Below are 26,664 nucleotides of genomic sequence, written 5' to 3' on the forward strand. Positions count from 1 at the left end.
TATAAAATAACAAAACAATTTAATAAAATCTAAAGTTAAGATTTATTAATTATTAAAATACTCACAAATTGTAACCAAATGTAACAAAAGCAGAGTGCAGCTCCTGTGCATCTATATTGCCAGATCTATCTTTGTCAAATCTATATAAAAACAATTAATTTAAATGATGGTGACAATGACAATGATTGCTATGTGATGGTAATAATATGTTTTCTATTTCAGGGCCATAGCCACCAGTACGGTTGGTAAGGTTTCAACCTGATCACATTTTCACAGAGGCCTTTGACAACTCAGTGGCTTGAACAGAGATTATTCCCTTTTCTTGTGAAAACCTTTATTTCTACGTTACATCACTGTATTTAGATTGAAACTATGGTATAAAGCTCTGTCTACACTATCAAACTAGTTTGACAAAAAAAGTGTGATCTGCCCAAATATGGTGGTGATATGCCCAAATATGGTAGTGAAATTACATCATCATGTTCGTATGGACATAGACAGAGCTTTAGATGAGGTTGATCAATGGTATGGTTGCTTTGGGGATTGAGGGAGAAGCGCTTACCTATCAAAGCATTGTTTCCATTCTTGGATGTATTTCCACAAAGCAGAGAATTCATTAAAATCAATTGTTCCATTTCTAAATGAAGGTACAAAATTATATATCACTTTATTTCAGTTGGATAGTGCAATAGCATATATAATACATATAACCAATATTAAACTATTGAGGTATTATATACCTCCATGGTTAATCAACATACTGAGATTAAAGGCTGCAGAATATGCAATGCTGTAATTTATTATTGCACAAGATGCTTGAAAATAGAAATAATACTTTAGTTTATCATTAGTATAGTAACAAGTATTTAACAAAGCAGTGAAATAGTTTCTTCTTAAAGGATGTTGCATAGAAGGTAGTGAAAGCAATGATGTCACAATCATTGTTTCCCTACAATCTGCAAGCACTTTTTTCGAATTCCCATCACCAAGTTACAACATTGAAATTATCATGTAAATACTCTTACTTGTCAGTATCAAACATGCCAACCATAAGGCGGCAGGTCTCTTCATTAAAATGGGACCAATTACCATTGATTAGAGCCTGCTGAAGCTCGTTCACAGTTATAGAACCACTATGGTCAACATCCACAGCCTTTAATAACAGCAAAGTACTAGAATTAAGCAAGCAACTAAGCACTGACAGAGTAGAAAATTAAGCCAAGGCAATTAATAAAAGAACATGCACAGGAGGAGGGATTAAATTCAAAGCTTATTTCTACGAAGCTTCTCATTTATAATTTTAAGCAATTTATCTCCCTAGTTATTCAAGCAGTGAAATGTATGCATATCAAATAATTGCCATAGCTTAAACCTTCAGCTCGGTCTACACTATCAAACTTTATGTGACAAAAAAAATGATGTCATATCACTACCATTATTAGGCATATCACTACCATATTTGGGCACATCATACTTTTTTTTGTCAAACTTGTTTGATAGTGTAGATATAGCTTTACTCTGTATTTGTGTAAATAGTAAATTTGTTAAAGATTTCTTAATTAAAATAAATCTAAAAACTTAATCAAATTAAACATTATATTTCAAACTGTTGTCCAAGTGGTTTATAAAAATTTGGGCAAATAATGTAATAGTTTTTGAAATCACAAATTCAATCTTTAACAAATTTACTATTATAATTAAAAAGATATTCATCTTTAAAATAGCACTTCACATTGACCGACTACATACTTATTCTTATCAAACATTCCTATCATAAGTCGACATGTCTCTTCGTTAAATCTTGACCAATTGCCATTAACGAGAGCTTGTTGGAGCTCTTTTGTTGTGATCTGATTGCTACTATCCGCATCCACTGCCTTGGGTCATTGTGAGGGAAATGTGCATTAAAAAAGCAAGAGATGTTTCTTAATTAATTCTCATGAGTGAAAAACACAAAAGATACAAATTACAAAACCTGTGGTTTCAATATAACCAACGCCTACAAATAGTGATTACTTTTTCTTTGTACTTTAAACATTAAATATTAGGACTTTTTCTCCCAATGTTAGTGAATTAAAACAAAAGTTAATGTTGGTAACTGTTAGACATTCTTACTGTAATAACCTGAAAATTTAATATTTTTGTTTAATGTTTTTAATACTTCCAAAGTGGCCTAAGGCAAAAACAACAATAATCACATGATTTATTGATGGATGAATAGAATGAACAATTATGTAGTCACCTTAAACCAATACCATAAAGTTTCATTTGCTCCTTGTGGTGGTAGGCCAGGGTCTCCTGGCCTACCACCATATCCCTGTGGGGCACCATATCCTTGTTGCGGGGCACCATACCCTTGCTGAGGAGGAGGGGCACCATAGCCATGCTGAGGCGGAGCACTGTAATGTTGTTGAGGGGCACCGTATGCTTGCTGTGGTGGTGGTGCTCCATATGCTTGGTGTGGTTGCTGTCCATATTGCTGTGGTGGCTGGCCATACCCACCCTAAATATTAAAAAGATTGAAAATGGTTAATAGCAACAGGACAGTATACATCAAAAGTAAAACTAAAATGTTTGAAAATATAATATTGGCTATCATTATCAGCACAGTCAACCATGCATGTAATTTAATATAGTTTTCTGTTGACATGTAGGTGGTATAGGCACAGTCCGGCACAGTCGACTGTGTCAAATGCATTGTTACCTATCACCACAGAATGTTGTTTTGGGTAAAAAACTGGGCGGCCGAAATGCACTGTGGTCGACCTTGAGTTACCTTGTAACCGCCCCACACACTGTCTACTAGAGTATACTAGCCTAGGCTAGGGCCTAGCCTAGGCCTAGCTTCTGGTAGGCTAGCCCTATCCTAATATAGATAGGCCTGTGAACCTATTGTTTATTATCTGATATATTAATTACATGATTCGGGTTGTAGGCTGGATGACTACCTCCGTAAGACATGTTTGTATGCTGTTTTCTAATCTAAAACTCGGAACGAAGTAAATTACACTAAAATAAAAATTACGCACTAGGCTAGGCTACCGCCCCCTATTTATCAACCAGGAAGTGTGTTGCTAATAGCAGACGACCTTTCCTAAGTGTTCAAATGCATAATTATATTGTTATTGATTAATACATCAAATTTTATAAAAAAAAGTGTATACTACGACAAATTATATATTTAAAATATTTTTTTAATGAATATCATAGTAAATATAATTATAGGTAAAAAATAAAATAAAACAAATGAACAACAAAGTGACAGAGGTGGTTGATAGCAATCGTTTTAAAAATCCAAGATGGCTTCTCGTAACAACAAGGGTTCTTCCGTTTCTAAAGGTGGTATATGGGATTCCCGTACGCCAGCCTACACTAAAGAAACACAAGATCTGTTGAAAGGTATTTAACTAATAAGAAACATCCAACACATTATGTTTTAGTGCTGAATAGTGTGTAATTATGCCACACTAGGCCCTCCATCTAGCCTAGTACTAGGCCTAGCTAGGTAGGCCAGTAGGCTTTTAGGCTAGCTATGGCTAGCCAGCTGGCCGGCCCGGCGGCCGTTTTCAGCCGCTCGGGCCTAGGCCTAGATCGGCGACTTTGCGATGGGGCGTCTTGACTAGCATCCGCCTAGATCTGGCCTAGTAGGATACAATACTAGACTTAGAGGAAAGAAAGATTTAAACAAAAAGGTTAAATAGTAGTAATAATAATTATTGAATTATCAATTAAATTAACCTAGGTTTTAGCTAAGTAGTACTATTAGGCTAGTATTAATTTTATATTTTATTTATAGTAATGATGCAAGAATCGAAATTAACTGCTTTCCAACAACGTCAACTCCAAAATACGATGAAAAGTAAGTGTGTTCATACTATAGAAAGTGATGATGTTATTGAATACATACTGTATGTATGTAGTGTAATGTTTGAAAAAAAGATCCAGATAGAGGCATATCTGTATAAGCTAGCAATTTGTATACTGTAAGACAGATTACCAGACAAGCTTTGCATTGAACGATAATTTACCTGTAGAAACTTTTTTATCTTGTATTATTAAATGAATAGATATTTAATAATTGTGTACTTTTTCTAATACAGATGGAAACAAGCTTCCTCTGAAATGCAATCCTACAAGTAGTGCTAAGCCAAGAAAACCCATGTCACCAAAACCATCCAGTGTTAAAGTGGATGTAAGGGAGTACCAAGGTGGTATTCGCAGCCGGGATGAGATCGAAGAATCAGGGGCTTACGAACGTCCCAAATATTTGCCAGGTCCAAGCAGTAAGTCATGTGTGTCTGTTGTAACTGGCAATTAATTCATTGATTGGTTGACCTTTTGCATGGCATACATAAATTACTCTTTGAACCGAGTAAACATTATTATTGTATAAGGTTGTTATTTGAGCATGGCATGACATTATACTTCATTTCTATTAAAAGCAAATACTGTAAATAAAAAAGCCTTCCATAGTCATTTTAAAGTACAGGCAGTGGAGATGGACACAACTCATAACTTTCATATGTATTGTAAAGTCACTTACTTATGGAAGGAATATTTATTTTATTTAAATTTTCTTGTTAATTGATAGGAAATCTTGAAAGAGAGAAAAATAGATTACAAAACTTCATGGCTTATGGGGAGGACTTGAAGATAACAGAGAAGCGCAAGAAAGAAGTTCTAAAACCTCCAGAACCACAGCCAGAGGCAGACAGGTTTGATGAACGTAAGAATATTGTTTGATATATGTTATATAATAATGTATACAAAATTAATACATTTTCTATCCTTGCTTCTCAACTTTGAATGTGATTAATAAAAAGTGCCATATTCTTCAAATTCTCTTACCTCAACTTTACTAAACAAGTTTTGATTTAAACTATTCTTAGTTAAATAAATAATATGTCATCATGTCCATATAAGGGCACTTTTATATTTTGTTGTCACATAAAGTTTGATAGTGTACTGTAGACAGAGCCTTAATGTAGAAAATAATGTATTTTATTTTGCAGTACAAGAAGAGATAAATGAGCGTCAAAGTTTTCTCAAAGAGATGGAAGGTTTAGGGCGAGGCAAGCAGTATAAAAGTATCATAGCAACAGAAATATCACAGGTAGGTGTCCTATAATAAGTAACCATGGCTGTTCTTGTGGCAATGCCTAAGAAAGAAAGAAATTAATCTTAAAAGATTTAAATTAACCTTGCAATTCATATTTTTATCTTTAGAAAATACGAGAAATGGAAGTAATAGACAAAAAGAAAACTCAAGAATTGAAGAATGCTTTGGAAAAACAGAAGAAGTCTTCTAATGATAATCACATTCCTGAACCTTCCTTTGATGGTGACAGTGAAGGGTGAAATCATTTTAAAAAAAGCACTAAGAAGCTGAATGTAGCTGTATTGAATAAGGCACCACAAGTAGAATCTTAAGCCTAGTCTACACTAGCAAACTCTTGTTACTGGAGGCTGTTCATCTGAAGATCACATGAATGACTACACAAAGTTATATGATCCTCAGATGGACTGTCTCTAGTAAGTACAACCTTCAGTATTTATTTATTCTGTCTTTATACTGAATGACGCTAAAGTATTGATTTCCAAAGTGGTTCAGTAGAGAAACATTACTTTGTTCAGTAGAACAAAAGATTCTTTAAAAAGTCTTCTTTAGAGTTTTGTATATAATTTCTAATGTGAACCATCCCAGTAAATATGTGTACATTGTGTGTAATTATAGATCATAGTTATATATATATATATAAATGTATTCAAATCCCTTATTTTTTATAAGACATGTTAAATTATTGTTTGACGATGTTGCTATTACAGACTTAACAGTGTTATTATTTGTGCGATTTCTGTAGATTTTATTTTTTTCTTTTATGGGTTTTATTCTTCAATAAATATGTAACAGTAGTTTCAGACTTATATTTTTAACTTATTGTTTTTCCATTAAATTCATGTTTTAAAATAATTAATTTAATATTCTGTACACATGATGTGTTATTAAATCAAAGTTAACGAATATGGCCTCACAGATATTTATTAAGAATCTTCTAAACTGTACATTTGACTACCTTTGTATATACAAAATACTAAATATTCATCACTCAATAATTCCATTGATAATGTATGTGGTCACCTTCTGCACCTTTAACACAGCAGTGCATATATAGTTCTTTTTGTAATAAAAAATCTACATCATCGAAATGTTATTCTTTTTGAAATAATTCAAGACGATAAAAAATAGTACCATTTAAACAGCAACATATTATGACATATACAGTTATAATTTAGACGTTAATTAAATAAAACTAAACTGTTTTATATTTATTGATATATTATGTTATACATATGTTGCATATTAAAAAATTAAGATTAAAACAATTTGTTTCTAAAGCACCTCAAATGATCCCATAGTTTTAAAAGTGCCACAATTATTTGTAGCAAAGGCAAAATATTTAACCATCAAACTGAATGACTTAAAAAAAATATATGATTTGTTTATGCATAGACAATTCTACTACAATATCTGCTGTATACTACCATTGATAACCATTCATAAACTTTTGTACAAATAAAGTTATTTTATCTTTGAATACTACAAGACTAGTATTCAAAAAAGTATTTAAAAAGTAGTACGCTGCAAATCTACTGCTATAACATTAACAACGTAACTCACATAAATTTGCATATGATGGTTAAAAGTGCTGTTAAGATAATACTTTGGCTGTTAGCGTTATTTAACCATTCAAACAAGACACAAATCCCTATTTAAACGCTCACATTTTGTTGATTTTGTATTTATATAAATACTGTATAGCATATACTACTTGGGATATATATTCCAGTCTCAGACAAGTTATATAATAGCTATACTAGTGGAACAACTGCAAGGTATAAGTCCAAATCCATACCTGAGGAACATGACTAAAACTTTTCTACATAATTATTCCACTTTGTAACTACGCTACAAATAAAAATAAATATTTTTAAAAAGCAGCAAAGTGATGGAATTTAAGTATGTTAAACATATTTGGAAATGTTTAAGTTATAAACAAAAATTGTTTAAATTAATTTTCTAAAATACTGAAAATGTATTTAAAACAAATAAACATTACATATTTGATATGAACCATTATTGTTCAATGACAGTAAATCTATGATAATGAATTAAAAACAATTTGGTATTTAATATTTAATAAGGCAAACACTGGCATTTGGCATTTAGTGTTTAAACTAATTTAAACTAAAAATAAAATGTAAACAAATAGTTACAGTTGCAAATAGCAATTGGTAACAGCATAATGTAATGTGGAAGCAATGTACTACGTCAAATCTAGATTATATCTGATGCAAAGAGGTGCCTAAAGCTCTGTCTACACTATCAAACTTCATGCGACAAAAACAATTGGTGTGCCCAAATATAGACATGATGATGTCATATCACTACCATATTTAGGCGTATCACCACCATATTTGGGCACATCACACTTTTTTTTTCAAACTAGTTTGATAGTTTAGACAGAGCTTTATACAAGAATTTGAAACCAAATGGAGAACTTCATACAGAAACACAATGTCTTCTTTTTCTTCTAATAATGTTGATAATTGCCATATTCCACTTTCTTCTTTTTTACCATAGTATTCCCTTTGATTCCCTTTTTTTTTTCTTTTCCTTTTTGCTTTTCACTTTCTGAGATGATATGGGTTGTTTGCTTAAACCTGAAACAGTAATTTAAGAAAATTCTTTAAACATGACAGATAGATAGATAGATTAGACCGGTGAGAATCATAGTGAAATTGTACAACCTACTCTTTCAACCAAATGTTTCACAATGTACTTACCACTTTCTCTCATCATAACACGTATGTCTTCGTCCTCCTGCTCTTCTCGTATACGGTCGTTCTCAAGTCTGTCCACCACTTCAGCCCTCTTTGTTACTACATCCACAAGTAAGTCCAATAGTCTTTGTTCCTCTACAGCATCTGCATCTGTTTTTTCATGTTCTTGTTTTAACATGATACGTCGTAGGTCAAACTCAATTTCAGCATGTTTCTTTTCCAACTCCTGCGATTGTGCTCTAGATATTGAAAAGGAAAAAATTATTAATTAAATACATTTAAATGAACAATGTCTAAATTGTATATTGTGTATACAGTGTGTATTAATTGGGATTAGCAGGAAAAAAAAAACTTGGTGTTGCTGCTAAAATTAAGTACAACTAAAAAAAATGTTATCATATTTTTGTCAGTAGTACTAATAGTAAATTAAAGGGCGTGGCAATAAATTTTACCGGTGGAAGAATATAAATAATTGACTTACAGTGCTACAAGTTCACCTTCTCTTCTTACTAACTGGTTTTTATTGTTGACAAGTTCAAACCATTCAATTAACAAGCCTTCATCATTAGCACCATCTTCTATGAAAAAGAATCAATTAATATTGAGATAGGAACATGCAATATAACATGCAATAGAGCATGCAATAGAACATCATAGAATGTTTAAAGCCTTGTCTACATTATCAAAATAGTTTGACAAAAATAGTGTCATGTGCCCAAATATGGTAGTGATATGAGGTCATCACACCAAATTTTCTTGTCACATAAAATGTGATAGTGTAAACAGAAGAAAGAAAGGGAGAAATAATTAAAATATGTATGAGGACATTAAATGAAGCAAAGGAGAAGAGAACAGGGAAAGTTAAAGGACAAAAAATAGAGGAAAGGAGAGTTACAAAGACACTAGAGAAGAAAAGGATTACTAAGCATTTGCAAAAACTAAACAAGTGAGTTGGATGATAAAGATAGTGTCTGTTTTTATTTATTTACAAAAAATCCCCTTGCTATGTAAAGGAAGTAACAACTTCCTAAACAATGCATATACAGTATTTGACTCATATATTTGTTGAAATTATATAATTAATACATATTTTAAATAAACAATACAAGATCGAATTATAATCAGCCAATCAGTGAGCTGAGCTAGTAAATTAATGAAATGTTTGTTATTAATTTAATTGTTGTTATTGTTTTGTTTAATTTGTTTGTCATTTATTTATTTTCACCATTTGATTTTGTTGTCTCATTTGATAATTTAATTAGTTCTCACCATTCATTTGTTCTCTTAATTTTTCTTCTAGCATAACACCTTTCCTTTCCATATCATTTTGTTTTATTTCGATTTCTTTCAACTCTCGTTGAATGACAAGCGTATCAACATGGTGTTTTTCAACCTAAAACAAAAGCAGGGTTTGAAATTTAAGCATATATTTTAAAATTTAAATATCAATTTATCAATCAACATCGTAGTATTGAAAGTGAAATGATAAGTAACATTTATTTTTAAGTTGTTTAAGTAAAAGGACTACTTTTATGATTATTTCCATACTAAAAAATGTAATCTTCAGATACTTTGTGGTTAGAATGCTTACAATATTATTCAGGTGGTGACATATCTATAGTAAGGGCCTCATACATGCATGCATTGCAAGATAAGAACACAAGGAAATGAAACTATAGAAGAAAACAGATTGTCTGGAAAATATGACATTGACCGGAAAAGGTGGTAACCAGAGAGAGGAAACAAGTTTTAAAATGAGTAGAAAGATGAGTGGATTAAGGAAATTGAGCAAAATCCTTGTTTACACTATCAAACTTTATGTGACAAAAAATATCACTGCCATATTTAAGCATATCACTACCATATTTGGGCACATCACACTTTTTTTGTCAAACTAGTGTAGACAGAGCTTTAGGACGTGGATTTTACTAAGGTTTTTATAGTTCAATGTCTTACCTCTCTTTTTATCAGTGGGGGTGGAGGCGCTTTGAAAGATTTGCACGATTTCCTCTTTGACATTTCCTGAAAAGAAACAAGTTGAGAATAATCAGAGACATAATTTAATAGTTGTCTCAGGAATAATTAAAAAAGGAAACAAATATGAAAGTAATCAGATAAACTATTTCCAAAATACAATACTTACTGGTGTGCCAATTTTGGGGGAGTTTGCTCCATTTTTCTTGGAACGCAGAACACTGAAAGCAAGAGTAAACAATTAAATGAAAATGCTAAACAAAACAATGGAATAGAGAATAAGACGATGGAGAAATGCCAAAGAATTTTGTCTTTCGTGCTGTTCTGTGTGTATTCTTTGCAAGAGGTTTTTTTCCCATTAACCTTGTCCTTTCACCAACATTTCAAATTAAGATAGTAATCAACTTTACCTTGGTGATTTGTGTCCTGAAACCATCTTCAACTGTACTTTCTGAAACTCCAACTGTCCGTTATTTCCAGCAGGCGGTGGTGGGGGCGCTTTGCGATCTTTCTTCCTTGTTTGTCTTGGAGGAGGGGTTAAATTGGCTTTAACACTTGGTGAATGGCTTGGAGGTTGACTGGGGCGTGGAGGTGCACGTCGTTTCTTTTGTTTTAACGTTGATCGATCACGCTGCATTTCTTTGAGAATTTCTGTTCTACTTTTCACTGAGTATGAGACACCAGAATTTTCTTGTGTTTTTGAAGGTGGTGTTCGTGGTGGGTAGTTGAAATCAGACTTATTTACTGGTGATCCAGTAAATGGATTTACATCCCCACCGTTTGCTTCCTCATCATTAAATGGATTCATTGCTTCATCATAGTCTTCGTCGGTATCAACTTCTCCAAATGGGTTATCTCCGGAGTAGTCTGAATCTTCAGAATCAGCAAAAGGATTTTTATCATCATCATAAACCTCTTCTTGATCTGGTTGAGGAGAAACCTCAATTTCTGTTTTTTCGTTGTTTACAATTGTTATATCTTCGCTCCCATTGTCTGCTTTTTGTACTAGCTCATCTTTATCTTTCTCTGAATTCTTTTCATCTACTTTTCCCTTTTCCTCATTGTCTGACTTTCCTTTTTCATCAACCTCTAAGCCTTCCATTTCATCTTTGTCCTTTTCATTGTCTTTCTCAATCTCTTTCTTTTTATTCTCTTCTATTTGCTGTGTCTGTGTTTTTTCCAAATTCTCACTACTTCCTTCATTAGCTTCTTTTGTCCCATTTGTTACCTTCTCATTATCTACTACAGCTGTTTCAATCTTCAATTTTACATCATTGTTTACATCTTCATGTGCATTTTCTTCACTTTGATCACTTTGAGATGGATCAACCTTTCGAGCTGAAGCTGGAGATTTTAATCCAGTCTTTTTTCTTGGTGGAGGTTCTAGACTACCACTACTAACTGAATTTGATTTACTTGAAGAATCATGTGAACTAATTGATGGTGATTTACTGCCAAGAGATGGAGTCAATATTTCTTTACTGGAAGTCATGTAATCACGACTCGATTCTGAACTTAAACTGTCTTTACTGCTATAGCTTGAGGAATCACTTCTAACAGCTGCCAATGATTTCATCAGACCTTTTCTTGCGTCTTCTTCAACTTGAAATCTTGCACGTGATGTCTGAGCAGCTAAAAGATGAGGATGTAGTCCAGCTGCAGGGAGCTTTACTCCTCCAAATGGCTTTGGAAATAATTCTGGTTTATCTGACGGATCTGGTTTAATTTTTCGACGTGGAATCTTTGGCGACATCTTCTGGTTAGGTATCAAATCTATTCTATTTGCCCAAGGATCATTACTTTCTCTTTCAGGTTCTGTGGCAACTTTAACTGGTGGTTTCTTCTTGATCTCTGCTGGCTCCCCAGCGGTATGAGTTTCCCAAATAGTATCTCCACCAACGCCTTCCGATTTTGGAGCAGTTTTTGCAGCTGCTCTTTCTGAAATATTTGCTCGTATTTTCCAGATATCATTGCTGTGGTGAAGACATTCAAACTCGCGAGAGTCTCTCTTTTTCTTATACGTTCCAGAACGTAGGGTCGCTTGACATGTAGAACACTTGAAGCAGGCTCTGTGGAATAGTTTTCCCTCAATCACCAACCGTTCCATTAAATAAACTTTTTTCCCGCACGAAATACATTTATCACCCATGATTGCTATCTTGCGTGGTGGCTCACTTGCATCCTATAATTACAAAATATTTCCCTTCATTAATATTACACAAACTTATAATAATGGTGGAATGTCTCTTTAAAGCTCTGTCTACACATCAAAATAGTCAATATCAAACAAAAAAAGTGTGATGTGCCCAAATATGGTAGTGATATGCTCAAATACGGTAGTGATATGCATGTCCATATCACCGATCACATTTTTTTGTCACATAAAGTTTGATAGTGTAGACAAGGCTTAAGAGATTGAAGTAGATTATTAAACGAATGTGCCTCACAGCATACAAATGCATTTATACAGGCTTCTTTGTTCTTCTCTTACTTTGTTTCATAGTTACCAAATGAATAGAGAGTATAATTCCCAGTCTCACCAACTCTTCACAAGCCTTCAATAAACAAATTAATTAAAATGTGTCTCACCTTGGGCAGAGTTTTCTCTCTCTTTTTCGCCCCAATGTGGCCAATCCCAGATCCTAAATAAAGGGGAAAAAGAGGTTAGTAGTTTAATGCAATGAGTATACTATGGGAGGAATCACACAGAATCACATAGTGTGTGTGATGTGCAGCATAGAATGCATTGCAGAGAAAGTACAACTAAAACAGCAGACTCTTTTAAAACTATAATTATTTATAAAACATTATGTTGAATGTCAGCAGTGCATTGTTCAACGTTAGGGCCAATTTACACACGGCAACAGTAAGCGAGAAAAAAAATGTAGCTTGTCCCATGCAGAATCTGCATCTATCCTGAGTGGGTTTCCGATCGACCACTCCACTTTCATGTAAATAGATTTTGGTTTTCCGCTTACCGTCACCGCTCGTCTGTGTAAATTGGTTTTTATGCTGCCAGAATGTGCTGTGCTACAGTATGTCTACTGCCGCTAACTAACCACTAAGTTAAATACAACCAATCCTCTCGCCAACTAACCTGCTTTTGCTGAGCCTTCATCTATTGATACTAATACAAAATAGTATACATCAAACTAATAATATAACCTTACAAATACTTGATAAAAGACTAGTATAGTATTTGGTTCTTTAAGCTCCTACTAGCTGTTTAGTTTGACCTTGCAAATGCTTGTTTTAAATGTCATTGTCAACAACATTGTGTACGAGACCTGGCCACAATTTATTTCAATTCTCCTTTCTTTATTCTTAATGTAGCACAATGCAATATTTAATGTATAGTAGTGCTTTAAAGAATATAAAAATAAAATATATGTTATATGCTGGCTAACTATGCAGTATACTGTACTGTAAACTACTACATGATTTTCAATTGATTTGTTTAATGTCATTGTCAAATAAAATGATTAAATTAGAAAAAGTTATTATCATTTCAAATTAAATTAATAATTACACAAGTAATGAAATGAAATATACAAGAAATTAAAATTAATATACAAAGTAATATTTAAATAATGTTGTTAGGAATATTAAGAATGATTATAAAAATAATGCTAACTAGAATATTTAGGTTGAGAATATATAATTATCATGAAACTAAATAGTGTATGTTATATGTTGCACTATGATTAACATTAATGTTGTATGAAACATCAGTAATGTTCTTGACCTTTAACCATGAATCAGCACATACAGTAGAACGACAATTAGGGGAGACCTGCAGGATCCAAAAAAAGAAGAGTCCCCTTAAAAGAGGTGTTCCTTGAATATGCGAGTCCCAAAGGACATTGTACAGTACAGTATAGCTAGGTATATTTCCCCATCAGGAATAGACCTTGCACATTGTTAAATTGAAATGGGGGCCTGTGGGGTGTACAGTAAATATCATAATTCTACTATATTAAAATTAATATTTCCTGCTTTATGAAAAATCATGTTCATCCTCTTTCATCCCCTTCCTCTCTCAACAATATCAAGGATTCCAAAATGACAGACCACATTTTAACCATCAGTGAGCAACACAACATAGAACATTATAATTATCATTTTTTTGAAATGTTTTTATACAGTACATAACATTGACATGATGACATATGATGGATGATGACAAGTTAAAAAAAAACATATAATCCTAGAATCTAGTGCCTGGCACTGAAATAAATAATTACTTATGTGCTTGCAGTAACTGCAGACAAATGATAAATAATATTAAATATAAGAAATATATAATAACCTACCATTGCCCTGATAGTCTTTTATTAAAGCTAAACTTCTCATTTTCGATCGTCTAAAAAGATTTCAACTCTAAAAATCTACTGATTTCCGTAAACTAACCACATCAACATCTTGCTTCAGACTGAATGTTTTGCAGCAAATAACCTTCCCAGAATGCATCAGGGATGTTAATGCACATTTTTCGTTTCCTCTTTAAGAATGAATTCTTAAATTGATATATCAAACCAATGCAGACAGTATTTATCAATGACATTATTAATGACATATTAATCTATAAGGCTATAGATGGATTAAGGCTACTAATCACTTTTACTATAAAAGTTTAGACTCACAGACATAGGGACTGTATCAAATTGATTCTATTGTAATTATTTTTAACACTGTACACTGTTATTTTTTTTTAAAGAATGACACATTTTTAGTAATAAATAATTTGCTTATACATTAGAAAAGCAACCTCTTAATAAATTCTTACTGTAGTTTTACAAAGAGAAATAGAAAACGAATATGAAGAAAAACTCTCCATCTTAGATAATCACCAATTTGTTTGTTTCTACATTTTTAACCAATTTCGAACTGATTTTTTTAATGTTGATATAAAGTTTGCGGTACACCACGTATATTAGTTCTGAAAATAACTGTTGAGTTTCCTCGACGTTTTTCGATCAATATGCTTTGATCGTCCTCAGGAGTAAGAATGCAGAAAGTCCAGGAAACTGGGAATATAAGTGGAATAGGGTGGGACTGGTGTGAAAGCTAGAAACAATAGCAAGTTCACACAGTGGGAGGGATTTTTAACCAGAATGTTGGTATTATTATGCATTTTTTACTTTTTGTATTCAATTTATTCTTACAATTTCAAATAATAATAATATAATAATAAATGAAATGACATTAATATTATTTGAAAATCTGAAAATGAAAATACTGTCACATCCAATAGTATTATATTTAGATGCATTACATAATGCTGGTTTAGTAGACAGAAATTGAGGAAACGTCAATATTCAGACACAGATGTTAAAAATTAGTTTAATAAAAATATAAAAAAACAAGAAGTGCAAGGTCCTAGAAATTTATCAGTTTATAATTTATCTTATTTTTCATTACACATTACCAATTTGTTTGTAGCCCCTTCCTCTCTGTGCATGGCACCACCTTCCACACACTAAACATACTCTTATCACTCTAGACTCCAAAGTTCCCTTTATTAAAACATTAAAGTTTAACACTTGTATCTCCCCACCCCAGGGCTTCCCTTATAAAAGGCAGTCAAAACAGACTCGTAAAGGAAATGTAATTTCCTAACTATGGATCAAATATAAAGTTTGAATACAGATAACACATTGATGTTATAATCACTAAACTTGCATAGTGTATACTGTATAATTTGTTTGATAGACCTGTGTTATGTCATACTCTTGCAGACTTTTAGCTCAATGTTGATACTGTCCTGAGAAATCCATGAAAGTCAAACAACAATGTCTAACAATACATACCATAAGATCATAATTTGTGTAAAATTGTTTGCTCTTTTATTTTTAAAAAATGTGGATCAAAATCATAACAAAAAACAAAAGTGCTATGGCAACAAAATGCATTAAAATAAATAAAAAATAATTAACTGCAATGATAAATTATTAATAATCAATTATTAAATTATACAAAATTTAAATTTCAAAATGCATTGTGAGTTTAAAAAAAAAAATTTATAATTGCAAACACTTTGAATGAAGTTGTGCCTAGTCATCTGAATTGACCAAATATGGGCACATCACCTGTGCTTTATGTAAATGATGATGCAACCATGCATGACCTTCAATTATGTGTATTAAATAAAAAAAGTATGCATGCTTTTGAGTATAACATAAAAAATCCGTCAGGCAGCAAACTAAAAATGATTTCTTTGACACATACCTTTCGGGCGCTTCTTTGCTGAAAATGTGAAAGACATTTTACCTGTATATTGTCATTCTAATATTCACTGTAATTTATTTGTAAGAAATCTACAACAGACATGGACCATGGGGGAGGAAATGATATCAATTTGCCATTTCCCGAGTTGATGAAGCTCAGTGCAGGAAAAAAAGCAACAAAAAAAGTGTTGTAAATTAGCGGTGATGTCGTATAGTAGATGTGAAATAAATAAAACTGCAAAACTTCATTATTAAAGTATGCCTGATTCTATAGTTCTTCCAAAAGATGTACAGTACATTTTTACATTGTTTTGCTAAAGCTCTGTCTACATTATCAAACTAGTTGGACAAAAAATGTGATCTGCCCAAATATGGTAAAGATATGCCCAAATATGGTAGTGATATGACATTATCATGTCCATATGGGCATATCACATTTGTTGTCATATAAAATTTGATAGTGTAGACAGAGCTTTAAGGAAAACATCCTAATATATCACTAAGTTAATAGTTCATAACGTTCTGATAGCTTTATTATTCATTTGAGCTGTTGTTACTTATAGTATTGAACTACTATGATACAATGATTTTCCTAAACAAAAAAGCACCTGTTGTTCAACATGTTGATTACTAATAATGACAACATGATACAAAAGCAATACACCTTGGACATAAAGGTCATTTAATGATACACTTGACAATCATAATCAAGTCATAAACAATACAATATAAACATTCATGATGACATTTTATAGACTACTTTATGAATATTCATGAATGTCAAGATGTATTGATACTTCTTTATGAATATTCATGAATGTCTAATACAGTATATTCAAAGAGATTTTATATTAGAAGTAGTTTGAACAAGAATTTAATCTGAATATATTCATACAAAGTGTAGACGAAGGTCATGTAATCTTATGAATGCTCTGCTTTATTCTAAATTGAAACTTAGCATTTATACAAATGAATACTGATCTTAAATGAGGTCACCACTTCTTAGGACCTGCTTAACAAGTGACCAATTGTACTAATTCTACAAGTATAGATTACAAGTGGAGAAGAAACATGTATCGTATTTATACGTTTATTTATACCAATCCACTTATCAGTCAGTCACTTGTATAATGCAACATAACATCTTACTTTAGTCACATGACCGGTATCTAGTCACATGACTGGTATCTAGTCACATGACTGGTATCTAGTCACATGACTGGTATCTAGTCACATGACTGGTATCGAGTCACATGATTGGTATTTAGTCACATGATTAGTATCTAGTCACATGACTGGTATCTAGTCACATGGAAGTTAGGGGAGTTATTTACAAATAAATGAAAACTGAAAAAAATTTAAAAAAAAACACTTTACCTGGTGACTTGCCGTGGAAATAGTTGTAATATTGTGAGACGTAGGTTAGGATGCTAAGTCTGTCTGGTATCAGCATTGTTGCCATGTCCTCTGGGTCCAGCAAGGCAGGGATGCCAAGATCCCGTTCGGCAACCTCAAAGGCCTACAAACAAATGTTTTAAAATGTTCAAAGCCGTTAAAGGTAGAAAGTTAATTAAGATCTCAGTATTAAACCACATAATCAAACATTTGAACAAGAATATCAATATAAAAAATCCACCTTATAAAACTCGCAACCTGCAAAGCTAACGTTAATATATCAAAGAATTTGAGAACAATTTGTACCGAGTGGAGCCAAAGTCATGTGACTTCCTAGTAACTGATAACAGGTGTAACACCTGTAAACAAGTGAACACACCTGAGGATTTGTCTTATTTCATCAAATTATCGAGATCATTTTAGACAGGATGTAAAAACAAACTGTCAATATTTAAAGGTATACCATTTATGTGACTGATTTTTTTTATTATGTGAAATGCTGCAGTACTGTACACATGGTGATACTGGGAGATTTGATTTTATCTGAGGATTTTGTCTAGAGCAATCACCAACAAGTTTAGTTTTTTTTTAAAGTAATTATAATCTACCTTGAACTTTTCCCACCCATCCAACACATGTGATGTCAAACCATGATGATCAACTAATGAATGTTTAATTACTTTACTTTTTAAAATCATTTTTTTTTTACATAAAGAAAACAATTATACAAAGAAAAGTTTTGTCTTAATTTCTAGGTTACCATTTATAAGTCAGAATGAAATAAAAATGGTTTGCGAGTTTGTTTGTGGAAATGGAGACAATATGACGGTGTTGGCAATATCATTGGATAATTGAAAACACAAGTTGCGGCGAGAGCGGCAATCTGTCTACGTCAATCACATGATGGGCTATTACGCGTACTATTTTTCTACTGACTGACCTAGTCAAAATGGTGACTCATTTAATTCAGTTTGTTAAAACATCTATTTTAAAAATAGGTTTGTCATTTGAAATTGTGAATTTAAATATAGATAACAATTTGTTAATTTTTCATGCCATATCTGAAAAAAAAATTTTACAGAAAATTATTTCATTCACTTTAATACAATCTGTTCTATTTTGATATGGGTTTAATATTTGAAATTGTGGATCTGAATATACATTTTATTTGTTTTTTTCCATGTCACAATTTTTAAAGTTTTTACAGAAAAACTATTTTATTCAAAATTTTAATTCAGTCTGTAAAAGTTTATATTTTTATATTGCAAATTACATATAACATTTTTTATAAAATAATTTTTCCCCTAAATGTGTATTTAAATATAAAAATGTTTAGTTCACATATGTCCTGTAATATAAATATAAAGATGATGCATTTTAAAACCAACTGTTAAACTTTTTTCGGAAGGAAAAATCTGTAAAAGTATTGAATCTATGAACAGAATCCATTTCCTACTAAAAAAATTGAAAGGAAATCTAATAATATTGGTAAGACAATGGTAAGATGCTAAATTGTCAGGAAAAGGGTTCAATAGCATAATTCATGCTCTGCATAGCTGTTGTGTGGATTTGAACCTGTCACTCTCACTGACAGGCAGAGTACTATACTGTTAGACCACACTTTTTTTCATACAAACATTTTACTTTCAGTGTTTGAAGCCAGCTTACAGTATGCACTACAGGTATATAAGAATTAACTAATGAGTTTCATAATAAACATAATCGCTAGACTGTGTTTATTATATAAATAGATCCCACTTGTTGATGATTGCTAACAATGTCACCCAGAACTTTCACAATGAGACCTGGTGAGTAACCTTGGATTTATTTTATTTTTCTGCAGTGTACTTCCTGGATACCTAAATAATGAACACCTCTGCACATGGGCTTAACAGACTAGACATATTGTTCTTATCAGAGAAGAGTAAAATTATAATTTCAACGGTCTGTATTTATACTAAATATTAATAATTGGTAAATCAATAAACGGTCTTGGCATCATAATTTAATTATCTTCATTGAGACAATGCAACATAAACAGCCTCTATTTCAACTTGACCATGTTTATTTCCTAATTATTTAAATACTTTTACATATTTATAAAACTTGAATGAATTATAAAGATTGAATTTATTTACATAAATTTACTGGATTCATTAAAATAACTATACTCATCACAGACATGATTTTTATCTATACTGTAAGTTTTTTTCTATTTTTTCTACTTTTTTTCAGATAAACTACAAAAACAAAACAAAAGTATGTCACATAACTTTATCTACTTACCAAACTGTTATTTTCCCTTATATTCTCCTTTGCTAATGCATCAAAATCTCTAAGGTAAGTAGAAACAAAAAATGTAAATTATATACATAATGACTAAGTTACATGAATTTAGACGAAAATAAACGAGATTGAAATATGAAAGAACAACAGAGGAACTGGTTTAAAAACCATTTCCTTAGTAACTGATTGATAAAAGGTCATGAACGATTCAATGTTTTTTTTTTTACAAAAAAAGCTATGTATAATGTTTTACTCCAGTTGGTACTAGGCTACCAGGTATTAATCTGTTCGGCAAGTGTCGTGTCAGAATAGTGCCGGTTTATAGATTTTTAATTTATTTTTAACTTTCTTTAGAGAAGGTTTCCTTCCATTTGAACCGGCAGGCCAGCTCATATCCAGGGGCCTATTTAAATAATTAATATAATTAATAATAGTATGTATTTGGAGAGGTCATCATTTTTAATTGGGAAGCAATCTTGCAGGCTACTGTAAAGTGGTTGCAAGTTTGAGGTAAGAGAGAATAGTTTATACATGTCAGCATTGTACAATAGTATTTTATTGTAATATATAAACCTAATTATCTAGCCTTTCCGAGGTTACAATTGACAAAAGGGTTACTTTTCTTTACCTCTTTTCTTTGGAAAAACTAATAACTATTGAATACTGTACAAGATAAACAAGCATGAATGTGCGATACTCGGGGTACAGCAAAAGAAGCTGTAATGACGTCATAAGACGGGATGTGACGTCACATACACATCAATAACCTTGCTAACAAATAGTTTATACGGCTATACGGTACCATCTTCGAGACGTCATATGGCTGCATCCGGTTTGAAATTTAAAAATCCGGCTCTATAGCTTTGAGGACATGTCCCTGTAGTATAGTCATGCCAAATCCCAGCTCAATACTACAACGAATAAGGGAGGAGTAGTACTTTATAAATCGCACTTTTTACTCAATAGTGTCGGATGGAAGAGCAGAAGATGAGAGAGTCCTAGACTCGGGTATCCCGAGTAACAATAAATTAAAGCTTGTTATACATCAAAATAAACAATATAACCATAATAATAAAGGTGTTTCTTACATAAGGTCAGGTCTGTAGTTGTGAATAATAGCGCAGAATGCAAGGCCATCCCGCCATGATTTTGTCATGTTTTCAATCTTGACATCTTCGTAACCTTCGGTGACCTGCTGACACCAAGACTGAAGTGCTTTCGCACCTCTCAGCGCCATCTTCTATCTGCTTCTTGTACACTGGTGTTGGCCAAGTAGTTGATTTAAAATTAAATGCTAACCATCCTCTATAAAGTATAAATACAAAATAACAAATAAAAAGCACAGAATTAACAAATGAGCTGGTAAATAGCTTTATAAAAAAACTTGCTGAAGGGCTGGTGCCCGAAAGCTCCGCTAATTTTTCTGGCTGTTTTATTTTATCGTTTTGATTTAGCTTTTTGCTTTTTTTATTTTGTATCGCCATTGAGATCCAGCCACTGATACCCACAGCATTGTCAATTTGCCTTTGGATTTATAAAAACATAAACTATTATCTGACATTCAACCAACCTAGGATCATGGAGGAAATATATCTAGGATGAACAGATTGTACATGTTATTTATTCAATTATGTATTGTTTATTCGATTACTGAATAAACAAGATAGACCTGTACAGTATATTTATTCAGATACTATAAATCAGCTATTCATGGAAAAATCAATTTTATGTTATCTGCTCTACAAACTGATTGCTTTAAATTAATAAATAACATTTTAAAAGTATTTGTTAATTACATACATACATACATTAATAACATTTATAAATATAATAACAAATCAATAATTCATGTCAATGTAAAAAAAAAAAATGAAAGAATGGATAAATGAATTTTAAGATGAATGGAGATACCTGAATGATGATTGAAAGGTGTAAATTCTAAATTAAAATCAAGAACAGGACTGATGATATATCACTCTATAATAGCACTCAAACTGTAATTACAATTTGTCTGCAGCAACCATATTGTTAAAGGATTAATAACTAGGCTTAGACTAGCTAATTGTTAATAGTGTTAAATTAAATTCTATAAATTGATTATGCATGAGAGTGAATTTTGTAATTTTATTCAAAGTATTGTGAGGTAATATATATGTGTGTACGTTCTATAACATAAAAAAAATGTACAATAAAGGTACTGAACAGAATAGAGTTAGAGTAAGTGTCCTCTCTTTCTACTCAACTGTATTTATTAGTATTTAAATGTGAGATAAATAATTATGAATTCAAACAAGGCCAACAGGTTTATAAATACTGTACAATAAGTATAGTACGGCCATGGTACGGCTCTGCAATAAAAAATAATAATTAGTAAATTATATAATTTTATAAATATTTCAAAAAAAATAAATAGCATGGAAAAGAAAATATTAAAGCCCCCTTCCCTACGTTTTTTAGATCTAATTTAAGATCACAAACTATATTTAATGTAAAAATAATACTATATGGTCCTATTGCGATAACTTTTTTCGTCTTTAAACGGTTAAAAATGTGAAAAATAAGTCGATTCTAATAATTATAGCGGCCCGCTATAAATCCCAAAATGCATTGCGCGCGGATTGATATTTTTGTTTTTCACCTGTAATTCGCCCACTTTTCGATCGATCGTGAGGCCAAAACAAATGGATGACTCCTAACTTGTCAGCGAAAATACCGGGTTTTCCCCAATTTGTATCAACGGAGTCTGGCAAAAATAGAAAGACAATTAATGCAGCAACTATACAACGTCAGGCTAGGTATATAGCTAGCGTACGATGTTCGTACGTTACCGATGTTTACCAGCTAGGCCTACAAAACTAAGCCTAGCTAGGCTAGGCCTAAGACCGTCCACGAGAGGTCGATCGCCGCGAGCTACTTAGGTAGTGCATTGTTTCTCACTTTTTATCATAATTTACCATAAAACGTACATTTAAGACAAGGAATGACATGGTTTAATGTTTTTAAAGTGATATATACGTATTATTTTCCAAAAAACGTCCAAAATTGCAGGGAAGGGGTCTTTAAAACTAAAAGGCGGATCAGGTGCCGTTTTCGGCCACCTCGACTTGTATGGACTATACCATTATAAAAAGATGGGAAAATAGGGGTGTCCTATTTATTAATTGAGTGTGCTAATGTGTTAAAATACTGCTGCTTTTGTTCTTTTGTTTAGTGCATTATGTTTCAGCAACAAAGGGAAAACAACTACGCCCTGCTTGCTGTAGAATTAATTTCAGTTTTCAAGTTAATACAGTATATTATGGCTCTTTATTTCTATATAATTTGTAGGTATCCTTTTCTAAAATGGATATTAGGTGGACTCCCTAAGGTGGATATTGAATAATGTTTACGGATTTATACAGAAAGTATATAAAGAAATTAGTTTTTATTCCAGTTACAAATAAAAAATATAATTTATCTAACGATAAGACAGTAGTACATATTTAACAAAGATGACAGTAGTACATTTAATAAGATCTATCACATACTGATTATTAGGTAATCAGTAAAACAAATAAACATTATAATTTTGTCAATGAATCTGTACCATTTTGTTCCCAGAAAACAGAGCGTTTGAAATTGCGTGTTTTTAGGTTTGGTTTTTCTAAAACGTTTTAAACACGTTTTTAAACATCTTCTGTTTAGAAATACATGTTCTAATTGAACGACTTTTGCATCAAAACGTTATAATAACGAATGCAAAACGGAGCTGACAATGTCGCCATGAAGAGAATGATTGGTGTCTAGAATGGAATACATGGGCAAGCCGTTTGCTGTATAAACGAGTCAAGCATTTGCATAGACAAACCAATTACTTTCCCCGCTCTACCCAGCACCTTCTCAATTCGGTCTTTATCCCCCTTACAATCCCTTACTGATATTCCCAGCCCAACATACAATCCCCAAATAGAACATCACTGATTAGTAAAACATAAACATTCTATAATACAAATATCCTGCTTTACCCCAAAGAACCGAGTTTCCTCAAGCAGTACAGCCTTGTATTTAACTCCTTAACTATGATCAACATGTCCACCCATTTAAGCTTTAGTCAAAAACACTCCCAGATACTTATCAATCTCTACTTCCTTTCCTTTAATTAATGTATACTGTCAGACCAATTTTGTTTTCGAAAATCAATCCTTATTTCTTTCGTTTTATTTATGTTTAGTTCAAGAAAATTGTTGCCATAATCGTTTCATTTATTTACATTTAACATTAAATGTATCAGGTAATCAGTAAAACAAATAAACATATAATTATGTCAATGAATCTGTTACCAGTTTGTTTCTGCATGGAGGAATTTCTCCATGGTTTCTGTATCTACAGTTCGTTTTACATTTAGCATTAAATGTAGATGTATCAGGTGATCAGTATTAAAACAAACAAAAAACATATAATTATGTCAATGAATCTTCGATTATACTCGTCTACCGATTCCAGGTTCTTGGGTTCAAATCCATGTTGTTGGGATTTATCCCTTGCAAATAAAAAATATGATTTATCTACCGATAGGATTGGGCCGATTAGAATACATTTGCCAACATTCTTTTACATACTTCACAACATTATAGAGTGTTGGTAATTTATCCGATTGTAATGTAGTATTTAGGATATTTTAATATCGATTGTACTGTAGTATTTAAGATTTTTTAATTCCGATTGTGATATTTAGTTTAGTTGTTTTGTACAGTAGTTTAACATGTAATTCCGATTGTATTGTAGTATTTAGGATCGATGTTTTAATTCCGATTGTACTGTAGTTGTTTTTAATATGTTTTGATTCCGATTGTACTGTAGTATTAAAGATTTTCTAATTTCGAATCCTATTGTACTAAAATTTAATGTGTTTAAATCCAGATAGGCATAACATAGTATTTAATATGTTTTAATTTTGATTATACTGTAGTGTTTCGTTTAGTTTTTATATATAGTAAGTAAGATACCTACTTATATAGTTAATATTGTTACAAAATTCTGGCATTCCGTAACACAGTACCTAATAATAACATGCCTTATAAAAAGTACATGCTTGCTAGTTTTTGATGTTCTGTATTGTAGGTTACATAACAGAACAATTGTATTGTCTTCCCATTCAATAGACACCCTTCTCTACATAAAACATAATACACCACACCCCTATCATAATAATGGTATAGTCCATACAAGTCGAGGTGGCCGAAAACGGCACCTGATCCCTAAAAGGCATTATCATGATACTGTATCTTGTTTTGGTTGGCCAAAATATAATATACTGTATATGCTAAAAAGCACAGTCAGACTGTCAGTGTACTGTCTACTACTACTATCTAGGCCTAGACTACAGATTAGTACTAAATACTTAATATACCTAGTCTAGCCTCTAGGTAAGCTTATCTTCTATACAACGAACTGGCCTAAGTGATCTGGAATGTGAAGGTCCGCAGATTCCTCCAAACCACTGAGATTCCCTAGGCATAAAAACAAATATTCGATGATCTGCTTAACTACTAATATCAGAGGTATTGAATAGTTTGACTGGCGTCTTTCTCAGATTTAAATATAATATTGAAATATAACAATTAATTACCAAAACAGTAAGCAACTCCTGCGTGTTACTCCCACGGGTCGGCCGGAAGTTAATAATATATTTCAATTGAAGATATGGAACAGGCTGAGGTTCAAGTCTTGATTGATGACTTATCAAATGCAAATATGTTTTGGAAAAGTCATCACAGTCCAGAAATGTATACGAAAAATCTAATTACTGCTACTTGTTATAAAAACGTTGATAATATGAATGTTTTCCCAAGTTTTTGTTTAGTTTCCTTACCACATTTCCATTGTTTATACTTTGTAGAGTAAATGACATAATAGGAAGTGTCATATCCTCTGATTGGCCAGTCTCGTGATGACATGACCTCATATGCATTTTTCTTCTTTTCATGTCATTTCTCCATGTGTTATGGCGCGGTGGTGTGTGCGCGCGAGTTTGTTTTGATTGTTTTTATTTATTAAAATGTGTTTTTTAGTTTATGTTTGAGCTGCTAAAATGGGTCAGGAAATCAATGAAATACTGGTTTCTTTGCATGGCTTTTTAAAAAGTCCTATTTCTTCGCATTCTGGTGAACATGCTTGTTTGTTAGCGGCTGATTTGTCAACCACTTGCTTATCCCAGGCCTCAGAAATTAAAATAGGTCAGTACTGTACCGATTTGTTTGCCTTTCCTGTCCGCGTTTTGAATCGGCAGCCGCTTAATGGTCGTTTCGTCCCGCTTACTTGGTATAACGCCCTCTATACTTCTTCAATGTATTTTAAATTCATTTTGTTGTTAATGTTATTAAAAGTCAGGAGAAAAGTAGTTTTTATTACCTGGAATCAACTTTTTGTATAAAATTTAAAAGACATGAATATTTAATCTACTAATGAATTATTTTGTAAATTTTTTTTTTTTTTCTTGCTTTTTGCAGCCTACTACTCATCTGTTCTTTTCAATGAAGAAAAAGGAATTTTATGTTTCTTAAAAACAGCTATCCAATATGATGAGGCAAGTCTGACCGTGACAGTAAATGATAAAAATGTGTTGTAGAAAGGGCAGCAGTGGGTAAAGAGTTGTGACCAAACAAGAGAAAATGTTGATTATATCCATAACTGCTGATTAATCTGAATTGCAGTTTTGGCTATACTATTTGATAAATACAATAAAGATTTGACTATGCTATACTGACAAAAACATTCCCTGGAAATGGCACTTGTAAACTTTCTTACAGTCTAAACTCTGGCAAACTAAGTACACCAATGCCAATCAACCTCAACAACATAAGGTGTCACAGAATTTAATTAATTGTGTTGAAGAAATACATCATTATGGAAATGTGTGGTTACAAGAATACCATTCAGATATGTGTTATTTAAGAATGTT

General features: G+C 32.1%; 3 protein-coding genes across 7 annotated transcripts in view; 1 reads left to right on the top strand and 2 right to left on the bottom strand.

Moving 5' to 3' along the window:
- LOC144840212 (sorcin-like) overlaps positions 1–26,664 on the bottom strand; it is a 134,448-nt gene that overhangs the window by 3,398 nt on the left and 104,386 nt on the right. Inside the window, exons 2-6 of one of the 3 annotated variants that reach the window (XM_078695945.1) lie at positions 2,920–2,992; positions 2,243–2,503; positions 1,750–1,877; positions 563–637; positions 66–140 (exon numbers count right to left, since the gene is read on the bottom strand). In XM_078695945.1, coding sequence (XP_078552071.1) covers positions 66–140; positions 563–637; positions 1,750–1,877; positions 2,243–2,503; positions 2,920–2,961 — 581 coding nt within the window. In that variant the 5' untranslated portion in view covers positions 2,962–2,992. Of the gene's footprint in view, positions 1–65; positions 141–562; positions 638–1,025; positions 1,154–1,749; positions 1,878–2,242; positions 2,504–2,919; positions 3,040–26,664 lie in introns of those variants that run through there. The other 2 variants (XM_078695946.1, XM_078695944.1) reach the window with 2 other exon arrangements.
- Positions 3,296–5,917, top strand: LOC144841464 (UPF0193 protein EVG1 homolog). The gene is made up of 6 exons (XM_078697796.1): positions 3,296–3,399; positions 3,797–3,859; positions 4,101–4,283; positions 4,592–4,726; positions 5,013–5,113; positions 5,227–5,917. The coding sequence occupies exons 1-6, from the start codon at positions 3,300–3,302 to the stop codon at positions 5,356–5,358; spliced, it is 714 nt and encodes a 237-aa protein (XP_078553922.1). The 5' UTR covers positions 3,296–3,299; the 3' UTR covers positions 5,359–5,917.
- On the bottom strand, positions 6,001–25,603 carry LOC144841463 (uncharacterized). Of its 3 annotated transcripts, none has more exons than XM_078697794.1 (13): positions 25,333–25,603; positions 20,813–21,029; positions 19,725–19,773; positions 17,421–17,562; positions 16,045–16,062; positions 12,406–12,458; positions 10,227–11,998; positions 9,986–10,037; positions 9,799–9,864; positions 9,112–9,235; positions 8,324–8,417; positions 7,846–8,081; positions 6,001–7,722 (listed from the first exon to the last, which is right to left on the bottom strand). In XM_078697794.1, the coding sequence occupies exons 2-13, from the start codon at positions 20,959–20,961 to the stop codon at positions 7,634–7,636; spliced, it is 2,844 nt and encodes a 947-aa protein (XP_078553920.1). In that variant the 5' UTR covers positions 20,962–21,029; positions 25,333–25,603; the 3' UTR covers positions 6,001–7,633. The 3 variants fall into 3 exon arrangements, with proteins under 3 accessions (XP_078553920.1, XP_078553919.1, XP_078553921.1); XM_078697793.1 differs by having other exon boundaries at positions 8,324–8,420; XM_078697795.1 differs by lacking the exon at positions 16,045–16,062 and having other exon boundaries at positions 8,324–8,420.

This window comes from Antedon bifida, chromosome 4 (genome assembly GCF_963402885.1).
Source record: "Antedon bifida chromosome 4, ecAntBifi1.1, whole genome shotgun sequence".
Lineage (NCBI taxonomy): Eukaryota > Metazoa > Echinodermata > Crinoidea > Comatulida > Antedonidae > Antedon > Antedon bifida.